Source organism: Vulpes vulpes, chromosome X (assembly GCF_048418805.1).
Source record: "Vulpes vulpes isolate BD-2025 chromosome X, VulVul3, whole genome shotgun sequence".
NCBI lineage: Eukaryota > Metazoa > Chordata > Mammalia > Carnivora > Canidae > Vulpes > Vulpes vulpes.
In genome coordinates this window covers 40706640-40721272 of record NC_132796.1, presented here as the reverse complement: position 1 = coordinate 40721272, position 14633 = coordinate 40706640, and the positions used below count along the sequence as shown (strand labels likewise).

The 14633-nt window shown below is 53.0% G+C and overlaps 1 protein-coding gene across 6 annotated transcripts; it reads right to left on the bottom strand.

Moving 5' to 3' along the window:
- Positions 1–2093: 2093 nt before the first annotated feature.
- CDK16 (cyclin dependent kinase 16) lies at positions 2094–14374 on the bottom strand. 6 transcript variants are annotated; one of them, XM_025982483.2, is made up of 16 exons: positions 13882–14374; positions 8876–9083; positions 8161–8294; positions 7934–8059; positions 7753–7809; positions 7541–7655; positions 6747–6841; positions 6600–6662; positions 6222–6345; positions 5903–6023; positions 5696–5793; positions 5505–5610; positions 5374–5437; positions 5106–5196; positions 3516–3593; positions 2094–3429 (listed from the first exon to the last, which is right to left on the bottom strand). In XM_025982483.2, exons 1-16 carry the CDS (start codon positions 13891–13893, stop codon positions 3392–3394), a joined length of 1530 nt encoding a protein of 509 aa, XP_025838268.1. In that variant the 5' UTR covers positions 13894–14374; the 3' UTR covers positions 2094–3391. The 6 variants fall into 6 exon arrangements, with proteins under 6 accessions (XP_025838268.1, XP_025838270.1, XP_025838269.1 ...); XM_025982485.2 differs by having other exon boundaries at positions 5374–5416; XM_025982484.2 differs by lacking the exon at positions 13882–14374 and adding an exon at positions 13440–13852.
- Positions 14375–14633: the final 259 nt, after the last annotated feature.

Below are 14633 nucleotides of genomic sequence, written 5' to 3'. Positions count from 1 at the left end.
GGACCACGGCCCCTACCCTGAGAGTTTTTGTTAGCCTGACCAGAATGCCCTACCTATTCACTGCGCTGCTCTTGTCCATCAGAACCTAATACAAAAAAGGTCACCACCCAAGCCTACGGGCTGCTTCCCTGCCTGAACTAGATTTATTTTCCTGACAAACGTGTTGAAGGCAAGTCAGCCTCAGGCCCAGTGTATTTGTTGGTGTTATAGCAATGATAACTAATAATAGTTGGCCCTGTTTAAATGCTTTATTGCACGTAAAAGGTAGCCTTAGGCAACAGATAAACATCACCGTCCCCTATGTCCCCTACGAACATCAAAGGGGCAAAGTGAGGACCAGAAACACTCATTCATTTTGCCCCAGCTAGTAAAAAACACCGAGCTGTGGTTCGAACTCAGAGCTGTGACCTTAAGCACAAGGCCAAACTGTGGTTTTAGGCTTCCTACTGGTTCAGGAGACCTTCTCAGGAGGGTTCACAAAGTCAAAACTATTTTCACAATACTTTTTCATTGTCAAGCTGTCTTGCGTGTGTGATGGAATATTCTGAGAGGCTACATAAGCAAAAGCTCTTTAGATGTCCTCAATTTTTAAGACTATTAAAGGGATCATGACCAAAAAGTTTAGAACCATTGCCCCCCTGCCCTTTACCCACTGGATAGCAGTATCATCCCCTAATTGTCTCATCACCAAAAGTGTCTCTAGACGTTGCCAGTGTTCCCTGGGGGTGGAGATCTCTGGTTGAGAACCACTGCACTAGGCTCTGCCATCCTTTTCTGCTGAGGCTTCTAGCCCTACCTCTTGTTGATAACTTTAGCATTTCACTCTCTGGCTCTCTTTATCTACCTGCGTTGGCTGCCCCACCTGACCGTCCCACATACTCCCCCAAGATGGGCTCATGATTCTGGCTCTGGTTCAGTGACTTATCACCACCCATTCCCACAAGCAAGACCACACAGCTTGCCTTCCTATACCTCTAGGCTGGTGCACACAGCTCCCTGGGCCTGGAGTGTCCAGAATACCCTCACCTCTCCCTGAACAATTTCAAATCCCACTCATCCACCAGATATCATGATTTACTCTTTTCAGTTAACCTCTACAGGGCAGGGATTGTCTTTATTACTGTGATTCCAGCCCCTGGCCCAGACCTGAACAGTTGAGGGGTTACAACTCAGTTGTGTAAATTCTGGGGATGGAAAGAGAACAGCCCTTTCATCCAGGGTTCTCTATAATGGCATTGAATTTGGTCTGGCACATGGCAAGTAGCTGCTTTTGAAGCCCAGCTTAATCTGGTCAGGTCCTCTGAATTGCCTTTCCTCATTGCCCCTCTGCAGACTCTCCCTCCCCATTTATTGGATAGCCTGTCCTTCCTACAATTCAAGAGGCCTCCCTTCCCAGGCCTAGACTGTTTGGTTTCCTCACCTTCCAAAGGCCAACCTCTGCACACAGCAATGACCCTACCACTCCCAGGACAAAGGTCATCAAAGCCCCCATTATCCTCACACTTGAGTCCAAGTTCTAGGCTGTGCTATTTGGCCTCTCACAAACCGCTGCATCCTTCTCAGGATTTGTTACTCCCTGGACACCAATAATCCAAACTTCCAGTTCCATCCATCGGTGGCTCCATTCCTGAATTTGATCCATTATGATTCCCCTACCTACTCAGTGATCCAAAAATCTATCCCTCCTCCCATACTCTCTCTCCACCTGGCCTGCCTCATGGTGTCCAGTTCTGATGTGTGGTCATACTGGTCCTCCCTGCCTCACCTCTTGGTTTAACGGAGTCTTCCAAGTGTCTCTCACAGTCCCTCTACATACACCTGTCCCCACCCTATCTGGCATTCTCATATTCTTGGGTAAATCTCACTCTTCTCCTTGATTCTTAGCTCATCCTCTTTTCAGCCTGCCCTACCTGCTTCAACAAAAATGTTCCACTATTGTGTGTGCAACCCCTCAGATGGCTTTCAGTCATGCCATGTCCCTGGCCCATCTCAGTGCTCTCCTAGATGTCGGGGGCCAGGTATGAATTCTCCAAGGCCCCAGAACTCACCTTGGACTGAGCCCACCCCCACCCCTGCAGGGACTTGCAATCAGGTTTTTCACTTTAGACTTTTTAATATTTCATACAGCGATTATGGTGCATTCAGGAACCCAACCCCCCAAACCCCACTAGGAGGGCCCCCACCCCAGCCCTCCCACCCCATTTGAGGGCCCCAGGTTTAGAGTGGAGGACGGGGAGGTAACCACCCATCTGGGACTGACCCCAGAGACTGTCCCTGCCCTGCCTCACCCTCCCCAGGGGTTAGGGGATAATGCCTGGGCACAGACCCCCATGCACCCCTCTGCCCCTGTATATGTGCTTGTGCACATATACACACTATGGCTCCTTGAAGAGTTGGTCAGTTCCTGGCAGGGCCCCTACTCAACAGCACCGAGTGGGACAGGGGCAGGAGGGTTGGGCTAAGGAGACCCTGAGAAGGAAGGAGGCCCCAGCTGTGGGACTGCAGGAGGGAAAGAGTGGGGGTCCCCCCACCTCATCCACCTCCCAGAGTCTCCCGTAGTCCCCAGGTCCCCCTGCTGCTGGGGATGGCGGGTGGGGGTGGGATGGGGTAGGAAGGCGAATGGTCGAGGCATGCTTTCCCTTAGCCAACCCCAGGGTCTAGTGATGGTCAGGGTTCCAAATAGGGGCTGTGTCCCTGCCTTGGAAAGGCTGAGAGCAGGGCTTCATTGCACAAAATACTGTGGGAGGGCCACACGCAGGGGGTGGGGCCCAGCCAGTCTGTATACAGAGATATTGCATTTAAAAAATGAAAACCTCATTTAAAATAATTAAAAAACGACAATGAGTGAAACAAACAAACAAACAAACAAAAAAAAAGCCCACACAACATGAGGCAAGTGGGGCAGGCAGGAAAGCAGGCAAGGGAAGCCTCAGACCCAAGGCATTGCCAGATCCTGTCTGAGCCGAGATCCCCAGCCTGGACTAGCTCCGGACCCCTGGCTGGCCGTCGGGTAGCGGTCAGTGGTCCTGGGGGAGGATATCATGGGGAAGAGGGGTAGGCCTGGCCTCAGTGTGGGAGGCTGGCACATCCATGCTGTCCGCCGGCAACTACTGAGACAGAGACAGAGACAGACAGACAGACAGACAAACCAGGCGAAGGAGCGATGAGAGCTTTGTTAGCACCCAGCAGACAGGCCAATGGGTGGGCTGACAGGCCAATGGTCGGGTGTTCGGACAGGCAGCAGGGAACATGTGGGCAGGCGAGCATGAGTCAGGCAGGTAGGCAGGCAGCAAGCAAGAAGGATGCAGTTGGGGGCTGCCCTGTGAGGGGAGTGGCATCCCTCCAGCTGCTGCTGCCTGCTGGGGCCTCGGTTTGTGGCTTAGAACTCAGCTTAGAACTCGGTGTCCACCACGCGGAAAGCTGGCCTGCCTGCAGGGGAAAGCAGAGCGGATGGCTGTTGGTAGGTAAGCAAGTAGGTGGCTGGGGCAGGGAAAGAGGGCGAGGGCCACACCTACCCGAGTCAGGCATTGACGAAGACCGAAGGCTGGCCTCCTTTTGTAGCTGGATCTCCTTTAGTGCAAATATGGAAGTAGCTGTGGGTGGAAGACAGACAGTGGAAAATGACCCATAGGCCCATCCAGGATCACTGCCCACATGGCCCAATTGGAATTACCAAAAATTGCCTTTTCTTTGAGAGGCATGGCTTTCACCTGTCAAATAATCCTTACACACAAACCAGCTACAACTAGGGAATATGGAATATGGATTATTACAGGACACTAGGAAATCAGTAATTTTGTCAAGTGTGATAATAGTGTTGCAATTACCATCTGTTGAGTCCAGGTGATGAACACTGGGATTTGATTTAGATTAAACCACTGGGGAGATACAGGAAGTGGGCCAATTTTTTAAAGCTATAATAACGATAGTTATTAAATGTTTGAGATACATGCTAAATTTATAGATGAATGATATATCTGGGATCTGATTCAAAATAATCAGAGGGAATATAGATAAAACTAGATTGGCCACAAGTTGATGAGATGTTAGAGTACTTGGGGACTCACAGTATTTCATCTAATATATAAATAAGTATCATTTATTTTCTTTTTTTTTTAATTTTTTAACTTTTATTTATTTATGATAGTCAGAGAGACAGAGAGAGAGAGAGAGAGAGAGGGGGGGGGGCAGAGACACAGGCAGAGGGAGAAGCCTCTCTCAGCTTCTCATGAATAAATAAATAAAATCTTAAAAAAAAAGTCCAAATAGGGGTAACCCTTAAGAAGGGGCTAGGAATACCTAAAGCAAACAAGAGGGCACTTCAGGGGAACTTCTCATATCCTTTCATATTCTTTCTCTCTCTCCTTTTTTAAAGATTTAATAAATTCATGTATGAGAATGAGCAAGAGAGGAATGAGGAGAGAGCACAAGCTGAAGGAGGGGCAGAGGGAGAGGGAGGAGCAGACTCCCCATTGAGCAGGGAGCTCAATATGGGACTTGATCCCAGGACCCTGGGATCATGACCTGAGCTGAAGGCAGATCTTAACCAACTGAGCCACTCAGTTGGAGCCCTCACATCCTATTTCTTGATCTGTATGCCAGTTACATGGGTGTGTTTAGTTTGTGAAAATTCATTGTGCTGTGTATACTTATGACCTGTGCATTTCTCAATATGTATTTTTTTTAAAGATTTTATTTAGAGAAATAAATTCATGAGAGACAGAAAGAGAGGCAGAGACACAGGCAGAGGGAGAAGCAGGCTCCACGCAGGGAGCCCGATGTGGGACTCGATCCCGGGACTCCAAGATCACGCCCTGGGCCAAAGGCAGGCGCTAAACTGCTGAGCCACCCAGGGATCCCTCAATATGTATTTTATATAAAAAAAAAAATATTTACAAAAAAAGGGAAAGTGATGTTGCATCTATTTTCATGTAGGTTTAAAAATTTCCATGAAAGGTAAAAAGTAACTGAAAGCTAAATAGTTTTTGTAATAAACACATCACACTTGTGAACAAGGGTGTGCCTCCACAGAGATGACCTAGCCAGAGCCCTGCACAATCTGCCCCATGTCTTGTTCCCCACACCCCCCTACCAGTTCCACTCACTGTCAGGAAGTTTGTGGATCCGCTCCCCCAGACTGAGGAAGAATGGATGTTTCATGGCATCCTCCGCGGAGATCCGATTGCGACCTTCAAACTGAGTAGGGGAAAGAGGGATAGGAGCAGGGGCAGTGGCAGCACTGGTGGTGTACTGACACCTTCAACAAGTAGGCCTCTCTTCCTCCCCACCCCAGACCTTCCCCCTGGAGCTCCCTGTCTCCCCACACCTAGGATCCCCTAACCCCCCAAGGCTGGCCCAGGAGGGTGGGCTTACCTGCAGCAGCTTGGTAAGGAGGTCAGCCCCATCACTGTCAAGTCTACCGCAAGGACAAGAGGACCTGCTTTAAATTGAGTTTGGGCATTCTGGCCCTTAACCCCACCCCCACCCCCTGCCATGAGCCTCACCGGGGTGCATGGCTCAAAAGGGCCTCGGCTCGATACTTGGGGTAGTTGTATGTCTTGAACTCTTCGTTGGACAGAATGCCTGGCCACGTCTCTTCAGTTGGGGTTCCTGGCAGGGAAGAAAAATTACTCTAAGTGTTCACAGGGCACCTCTAAATGTCTCCATGTCTCCTAGTGGGCTCAACCATCCTCACCCAAGATGCGGAAGATGAAGTGCAGCTGTTCCTCCACTGTGGAGCCTGGGAAGAGGGGCCGGCCTGTGGCCATCTCATAGAAGATGCAGCCCACACCCCTAAGCAGGGAGAACACAGTGAACAGGGGAGGCAGTCAGCTGGTTGGCTGCCGTGACGAGCCACCCCCTTCAGCACACTGGCTCCTGCCACACTTCCACATGTCCTTACCACATGTCAATCTGGGTAGAGTAGTCTGTGGAGCCAAGCAGGATGTCGGGGGGCCGGTACCACAGTGTCACCACCTCGTTGGAGTAGGTCTTCGTTGGAATTGACTTAGCTCGGGCCAGGCCTGAAGGGTTGAGAGAAGGGGCAGCTGGAATTGAGGAGGTCCCAGGCAGTCTGGGGGACAGTAGAGCTGGGGACTAAGGGCGTCTGAAGCAAAGTTCAGAAAAGCTGAAAGGAACTGAGATGAGGTGGTCATGAGGAAGGGGGAAAACAAGAGGGTAAGGCTGGGGGATCACTGGGAGGAAGGGGGAGGCCAGGGTACCGAAATCCGCCAGCTTCAGCTCTCCTCTCTCATTGATAAGCAGGTTTTGGGGCTTGAGGTCTCGGTGTAGCACCTTCTGCCGGTGGCAGTAGGCCAGGCCACGGAGCAGCTGGAACAGGAACAGCTAGGACCCAGGAAGGGCAGGGAGAGGTCAAAGGGTATCCAGTAGCCTGACCCCCAGCAGATACTGTTCCCCCTCCCAAACACAGACACTGAGCTCAGAGCCTTATCTCACAAAAGAGGACAGGGTCCCAATGCCCTCCAAGGGCTCCCAGCAAAAAAAAAAGCCAAACGGGAAAAGTCTGTTTCTGGGATTTTGTGGGGTGGAGTGGGTGAGTGGGGGCCCCCATGTGCCCCTGCTTCCTGCCCCACACCCACTTTCACGTTGTGCATGTTGATGACGTTCCCACAGTCATCCAGGTACTGCTTCAGGTCCTTGTCCTGAGAGAAGAGGAGATAGTGGAAAGAAGAGGAGATAGTGGCCATTTCATCTTCCCCCCAGGACCCACTGCCACCCAACCTTACCAGGTACTCAAAGACAAGGGTGAGGGACTTCTCCGTGTGGATGATGTCATGTAGTGTGACGATGTTGGCGTGTTTGAGGTCCTTGAGCAGGGACACTGCAGGAAGCATGAGGGTGAGATGGGGAAGAGTCAGGACCTCACCCTCAGGATAGAAGTGAGAGCAAGGACCAGACAGGGATGAGCCCAGGGTTTCCTTGTTTCCCTGAGCACTCTGGGCTGATGGAGAGCCATTGGCTCTTTCCCACCTAATACCAAGAAGGTGTTTCCTTATGTTCCAGATGTGGAAACTAAGGCTCAGAGAAGAGCGTGGAGCAAGAACCTGGGACTGCAGCCCCAGTTTTATGTGACATTAGATTTTCACAACTTGTTTTTTATTTCTGTACTGATTTCCCTCAGTACAGAGGCCTGCAGCTTTGTGTGAAACTGAGTTTGCACACATAATACCTATGCAATTCAGGTTCATTCCATGTGATATTATGACTGGAAATCGTTGTGTCAAGGAAATTGGTGAGCATCTTCACGGGTGCTCTCAGAACCAAGGCAAGTACCCTGCTCTCTAATTCCTTGGCCTCTTCTCCAAACAGGAACAGATTCCTGGTTATCTTGATTATTATCTAAATATTTGCATGATGGGCACTTTCTCCTGAAGCCTGGAGTGTCAGGAGGGAAGTCCCCAAAGCCCCAGTCTCTGTTCTCACTATGGGGCATGTGTGTATGTGTGCGCACACACGCGCATGTTAATGTGCCATGGGGAGAGCCCGGGAAGCCTGGGACAGCCTTCCTGGGTGTCTGTACCTTCCCGGATGGCGGTGCAGGGTGCCCCCTCTTCGTGTTCCAGTCTGATCTCCTTGAGTGCTACAAGGTTGTCTGTGAGCTTGCTTTTGCCTTTGTAGACGGTGGCATAGGTACCCTAGGGTGTGGGGAAGAGTGATAGGAGAGGAGCTTGAGGCTGCAGGAAGTTCTCACAGACCCCTATCCCCACCACAGGCCCTGTGACTGTCTCTCACCTCGCCCAGCTTGTCCAGCTTGATGTAGGTCTCCAGTTTCCCAAAGCCAATCTCAGACTGTGGGGTAAAGGGGTAGGCTGAAGCAGGCTCACAGGAGGGGACTGGCTAGGGAGAGAAGTGGGGTGGAGGTGTGGGAGAAGCTGTGGTGGGGGGGAAGAGGACCAGAACAGGAGATGCTCACTAGGCTGACGCGGCGGAGGCGGCGGCTGAGGGGCTTGTCGAAGATGGGGCTATTGAGGGTCAGCTTCTCAAGGTAGCCCTCAGGCAGCCGGATGTCGGCTGGTAGTGACAGGCGCTTGTTGATGTCCTAGCAGGCAAGACAGGTGAGAAACAGGGCCATGAGCTCCACCTCCCCAGGTTGAACCCTCTTTTCTAGCCCCACCACCAGCCAGATAGGGGGTTAAGCACCTCAGTGGAGATCTTGCGTGGGGGATGGTTGCGCATGCGCACCCTCACTGGCGACTGCACCTCATCCGAGGACGTGGCTGAAGCCTGGTCACTTTCCCCATCAGACCCCATCTTCAAGTCCTCATGTACAATCTCTGGTAGTGAGGACAGGGGGAGGAGGGCAGACCAGTTGAGGTCTGGAGCCCCAGGAACCCCCCTCCCCAGAACACATTCCCTCATCACACATGTACACACAAGCCCCCAGAGCAGCCTGGAGTCCCTCAGGGAGAGGGAGGCAAGGCCCAGGGAAATTCAGACAGGTCGAGACTGGTTGGATAGGGGTGGAGGGACAATAGTCACCTAGTGGAGCACCCCATTCCAGGGGTGAGCTGAGACTGGTGCTGGCCCAGGGCCAGGAGGCAGGCAGTGGCAGAGTAGCCAAAGGCCCTGGGAAGGCAGGCACCAATAGGCCTAAGGGGGTGCAGAGTGCAGGAGAAGGGCAAAGGGAAGGTTGGGGCAGCTGCAGCAGGCAGGGCACTCTTTCTCCCCCTGAGGCCTAGGCACAAAGCCAAGGAAAGGGACACAGATGGACAGAGAGAGAGTGTGGAGAAGATGGCAGGGAAAGGAGAGAAAATGGAGAAAGGAAAACGGAAATAGCACAAGTCTAAGGGGGAGCTCGGCTGGGAGGCAGCACCTGGGGGCCAGACTCGGGGGCAGGAGTGGTCAGTGGACCTACCTGGTGCAGAGCTGAGTGGGCCCCGTCCAGAGCGAGGTTCCCCAGGAGCGGAACGAGTGGGTACCTCTCCAAGGTCAGTGCCACCGCCACCCCCACTCTCATCCAGGCCTATCTGTTCAGGGGCACCATTGGTCTTGTCCGTACTTCGGCCCCCTCGGAGTGTCATCGACAGCTGCCGCTTGATCTTCTTCATCCGATCCATGGCGACCTGAGCAGGGAATAGAGATGGGAATGGGTCCCACATTAGTACCCATTACTAAAGGGTACCCCTAAAACCCAAGACAACTTAGTGAGGCACACTGACATGGATTTGTATCAGTGCCCACCCAACCACTGTTGAGCCCTAGAACTGCTCGGGAATCCTAGAAACCTGCCATAGATGGGGACCCTTGTCAGTACCTCCCACCAGCCCCTGGGGACCCTGCTCCTAAGTTGCACACCTGGGTATTGAGGCTTGGGTGGCTGGCTGAGGGTAAGGGCCCAACAGGTGAAATGTTGGCCTCTATGGGGGCAGCCTCACTGTGGGAGCAGAGGCCTCCACAGCAGGCCTTCTCAGGTGCAGCAGCAATGATGGACCCAGCTGTGGATGGGGTGAGAGGCTCGCCCAGGACCGAAGGGCCACCAATACGGCCCCGGGCACGCCCATAGAATGGCATGTTTCGCCGGCACCAGCCCCACATCACCCCCAACTGCCAGGGCAGAATGCTCCCCACAACCACAAGGACGCTCCTACCTTCCCTAACAACCATCGTCATGGTGACTAAGTGGACTACCCCACTGGTCTACCTGAGTGAGGGGTGCATGGAGAGGGGAGTCTTGCCCAGACCCAACCACTGGGTAGGGTTGTGGCGGGGGGGCATGGATCTCAAAGCATACCAGCTGTCCTGAGGGCTGCTGGAAAGTTTCAATCAGGTTAGGACCCTATGGGTCCCATCCAGATTTTTATAAGCCAGGTCTCATTTCTCCTCTACTTGAGAGTATACATCTCCCTTATCACCCCAAATAAATGTCCCAGTCCTCAAGGGTGGCCCACTAGGTCTTACCCTATTAACCCCTATTATCTCTTTGGCCTCACCTCCCCCTCAATCATTGCTAGTTGCTGGTCTGCAACCACACCCAGCAGTCCTACCTCAGGGCCTTTGCACTGGCTATTCCTGGTATGTGGAATACCCTTCCCCCAGATTTCAAAATAGTTCACTCCCTCGCCCTCTTCGGACCATTGTTCAAATATCACCTTTTTAATGGATAACCCTGCACAAATAACCCTATTTAAAATCTCAACTACACTGAGCTCCCTCTCTTTGCCAAATTACCCCCCCAGCACTTATCACCTCCTCAGAAATAACACCATCTATTTATTAGTTTCTGTATTCTTAACTGTCTGTCTCCTCACCGCCATAACGATCAGCTCCGCCAGGGTAGATTTCTGTTTAGGTCACGGCTATATCCTGAGGACCTGGAACAGTGACTGACACAGAGTAGATGCTCAAAAAGTGCTTATGGCAGAAATTAATGAATCAGGGTACTGAGGGCCTAAGACCAATCTCTACCAGGATGGGCAGGGTAAAGTTGGCTCTTCGTGAACAACTCCAGAAAAGGTGGCCCAGGGACACTGGCATCGGCAGGAAGATGACCTAGATGGGGCTGCTGGAGGGAACAGGGCCACCAAAAGGCTTAGGCTGGCCTTCTTCTGCTTCCTCCTGGGCTCTAGGCCAACAAGGAGGGGGAAAGACCTGGCCTAGGAACCATCTGGACTCACAGCAGGGCCTACAATGGCCCTGGGCCCAAGGGAAGTAGAGCTAGATAGGAGGTGGGAAGGTGGGAAGGTAGGAAGGTGGGGCTGGGGCTGAGGCTGGATTCGAGGAGAGAAGTGGGTCACCTGTTACCTTGAAATCAGGTGCTTACCTCACTGGTCCCTAAACCCTGCTTCCACCTACCTGACCTCACCACCCCCAGGAGGGGCCAGCCTAGCAGAAAGACCCCAGTAAAGAAGATGAGGTCCATTCAGAGAACCCAGAATAACAACAAAAATCCTGACCCAGTAGGCCAAACACTGGACCTGAAGCTGAAGAAGCATGGCCCCCAAAGGCAGTCTTGCATCCATGGTACAAATACCCAGTCGCTTTGCCTGTTGTGGCAGGGAATGGGACATCTGGGGGGATAGTAAGTAGGGCTGGATGGAAGATGAGGAGGGAGCCAGAAGGAGCCAGGGTCCATGACCTCTAACTGGAAACTCCAAGGGCTGGACATGTTCCAGAGTTGTTTTTTGGGGATTTTAGGAAGACAGGATACAAAACCTGCGTATCACACAACATTCCCAGCAGGGGTGCCCTGGGCAGACCTTTGTGAACAGAGACACTTGAACATTAATATACAATAAAACTTTTAAATGTTATTATTTCCATCTTCTGAGCTTTTTAGATTTTAGAATAGTGAGGGAGGGAACAAGAAATTGGATACACAACTCCACCAAAAAAGGGCATATGTCCTTCCTGACTCCTGAGGACATACACCCATCCTCAGAATACTCTCACACCTAAGGGCACTCATCACTTCACACCACACTGACCACTGAGGACATAGCCATTACATTTATTCACTCCCACCAAGAACACATCACCCTCAGCCTGTCCAGACTCCCATAAGCACACATTGGACCCTCAAGAAGGCCTCCCTGCATTCTAACTTTCAGCACCTGCAATTTCTCCATTTATTTCCAACCCCCATCAGCACACAGAGCCCCCAAAGAGCAGAGAATTCTGTTTGAATATGCTCAGACCCCTCTAGTTTAACTCTTACCACCCCACATTCTTGGGTGCCTCCCAGGCCCAGCCGCCTCTTAGCTTCTCCAAAGCACTTACCCCCATTAACACACTGTTCCCCGTGCATGATTCTGACCCCTATTAACACGCACTTGAGACCCTCTACAGCTGACCCACATTAGCACTCACTGGACCTTCACACTCCCCTGAATCTCATTAACACAAAGTGAAACTTGCCAATCCCTGACCTGTTTTTGCCCACACTCAGACCCCTCCACGGCTATAACCATCATTAAACACATATTCTGATTCTTCTACACTACCCTGTCCCCACCACTTCCTGTCAGCGCAAGCTGGACCTTCACTTCACCCTGACCTCTATTAACACACACAGTACTCCCTATTAGCACACCCTGAACCCTTACTCAGCCCCATTCCCCACGGACACACAAACACTGTTCTATAATGGCCTGACCCTCATTAGCGCACACAGGTCTTCATTCAGCCTGGAGCCCCATTAGCACACTTCAGCCCTCCATCGTTCTAAATCCACTTTACCACACCTAGACCTTCACATATTCCTGTCCTTAATTTCTCTTTGCTTCAACTCCTCCGCAGTTATGCCTGTTCCCTTCATGACCCCGATCCTCCTTACTGCACCCTTTGGAACCTCAACACACCCCAGTTCCCCGTGGACACAAACACATACTGTCTTCGCAATGTTCTGACACTAGCATTTTCCAGACCTCATACTGCTGACTCTTCCCCTGATGGCACACATTTAAGCACCTCTAAGGCTCTAAACCCATATCAACTGTCATTAGAATTTCATACATAACTGCCCCTTATCGCATCCCAGAATCTCATAACCCTTGTCCTCATGGATACACACTAACTTCACACCATCTTAACCCTTAATAGACTGAACCTCTTACAGTGCTAAGACATTTCCCTCACCACTGAGCCCTCCCACTCCACATGGACCCATAACTTCTGATACCCAGTAACACAGCTCAGGTCTTCCACCACTCTGTCCCCATTAGCAATATACTGGGCCTGATACTACTACCCAGACCTTTATTATAAACACAGGAACGTACCCTCTACAGTGATGACCCCCATTAGCACACTCTCAACGCTCGGAGTTCTTCCACTATCCTGACCTCCAGGAGCACTCTCCAGACCCACACGCTGCAGTCCCTCATGGACAAATACATAGTATTAACACCATCCTGAACGCTCATTACCACACATAGGGCTTCAGAGCTCTGATGCTATTAGCATACCTCCTGCTATCTCTACCACCTTATCCCCCATTAACACACACGGGGTCTCTCCGCACCTCTAACTCCGTTTGCATACCTCAGCATTCCTCTGACATGCTCTCCCCTATCACACACCGTCGGGGCCACCCACTGTCCACCCCCCGGTTAGCATACGCTGGGCGTCAAGCCCTACACAGCGGTAAGACTTATCACCGGCTCCGACCCCTCCAAAGCTCAAGCCATTAGCAAACCTCGAGCCTTCCACCACCCACTTCCACATCTTTTGGTCTTTTGATCACCCTGCTCCCCATTAGCACCCACAGGACTGCCCATCCCCAGCTCCCAGACCGGGCCCAGGGCGGGGCCAAGGTCAGGGAGGCCCCGAATGACCCTTGCCCCGGTGCACTCTGGGAAATTCGCTGGGGGAGGGGGCACATGCCAGCCGTGCAGCCCACACCCCTGGGCACCGCCCGGGGTCTGGGTTGGTTCTGGAAGAGGAAGGGCAGCCCCCACCCCACGTCTCGCGGACGCGCTCACCGGCGGGGGCGCGCGAGCAACCTCAGCGCCGCGGGGCCGGCGCGGCGGCGCCTGGGGCGGCGGCCCGGGCTGAGGCCGCGCGACCTCCTTCTCCTCCTGTTCGCCGCAGGCGCCCGTCCCAGTAGTCTTCGGCCATGGCTGCTGGGCCCGGGCCGCCGCCGGCTGAGGAGGAGGAGGCGGCGGCGGCGGCGGTGGCTGAGGCGGAGGCGGCGTCCCGCTCAGCCGGCCATGAGCTTGGCCGCTGCGGGCGATGCCCCCGGGCTCGCTGGCGCCGGCTCGAATCCGAGAGCTCACGGCGGCTCGCGGCTCAGAGCCGACTGCTTGCGGAGACGCGGCGGATCCCAGGGCCGAACACCCAACGGCCCAACCGCCGCGCGCGCCGCGCTCCGCGCATGCGCACGCACGCGCCGAACTGGCTGAAGTGGGAAGGAGGGGGACTCACCTCGGACTGCATGTACCAAAAGACCCGTCCGCACCGGGAGGGGGCCCGGCCATTGCGCGCCCACCGGGGAATGTGGCGCCAGCCCTGGAACGGCGCCAGGGGGAAGTGTAGAGGTTGTTTATACTCAGTTCCGATTTCGCTAGAAGTTTGCTAGCCCACCGAAGTGGGCAGCAGCCAGTAATCAGAGTGCCGGTCACCACTCGGTCCCCCTACTTGGTCTCACTTGGTACATCCCCATGGTGGCAAACGGGACTTTTGCAAGGAAGAAAAAGATAGATGAGGCTGTCAGTTTGAGTCCCTTGAGCTGCCTCAGAAAGCAGGAATTTCAACGGTTCGCGAGAAGATGACTTTTCTAGGAGAAGCAACCTGGAGAATCATTTGCCTTTACCACCTTAAATAGGACAGAGTCTAACCCCGCCCAGCTTCCCCCCCCCCTCCGCTAGCTCATTCCCACTGTGAACGTGTGCGGCCCCGCCCTTTGAGGTTGTCGTCCAGCCAATCGGATTTGCCCCCTGGGGTGAGGCCGCGCAAGAATGAAGGGCGTGGCTAAACTGGAGAGGCGTGATTCATTGCCCCCCCCCACACTCCCGCCTCTGCCCGGTTTTCATTGGTTTTCAGCGCCGGAGGCGGGCATTTCTTTTTGTTCTGAACGCGTCTCACTATAGGCCGAATATTTCACAAGATGATTGGCCAAAAGAGCGTTCAATCGCCTTTAGTCCCGCCCCTGGCCCCTCCTATTTTCCCTTTACAAG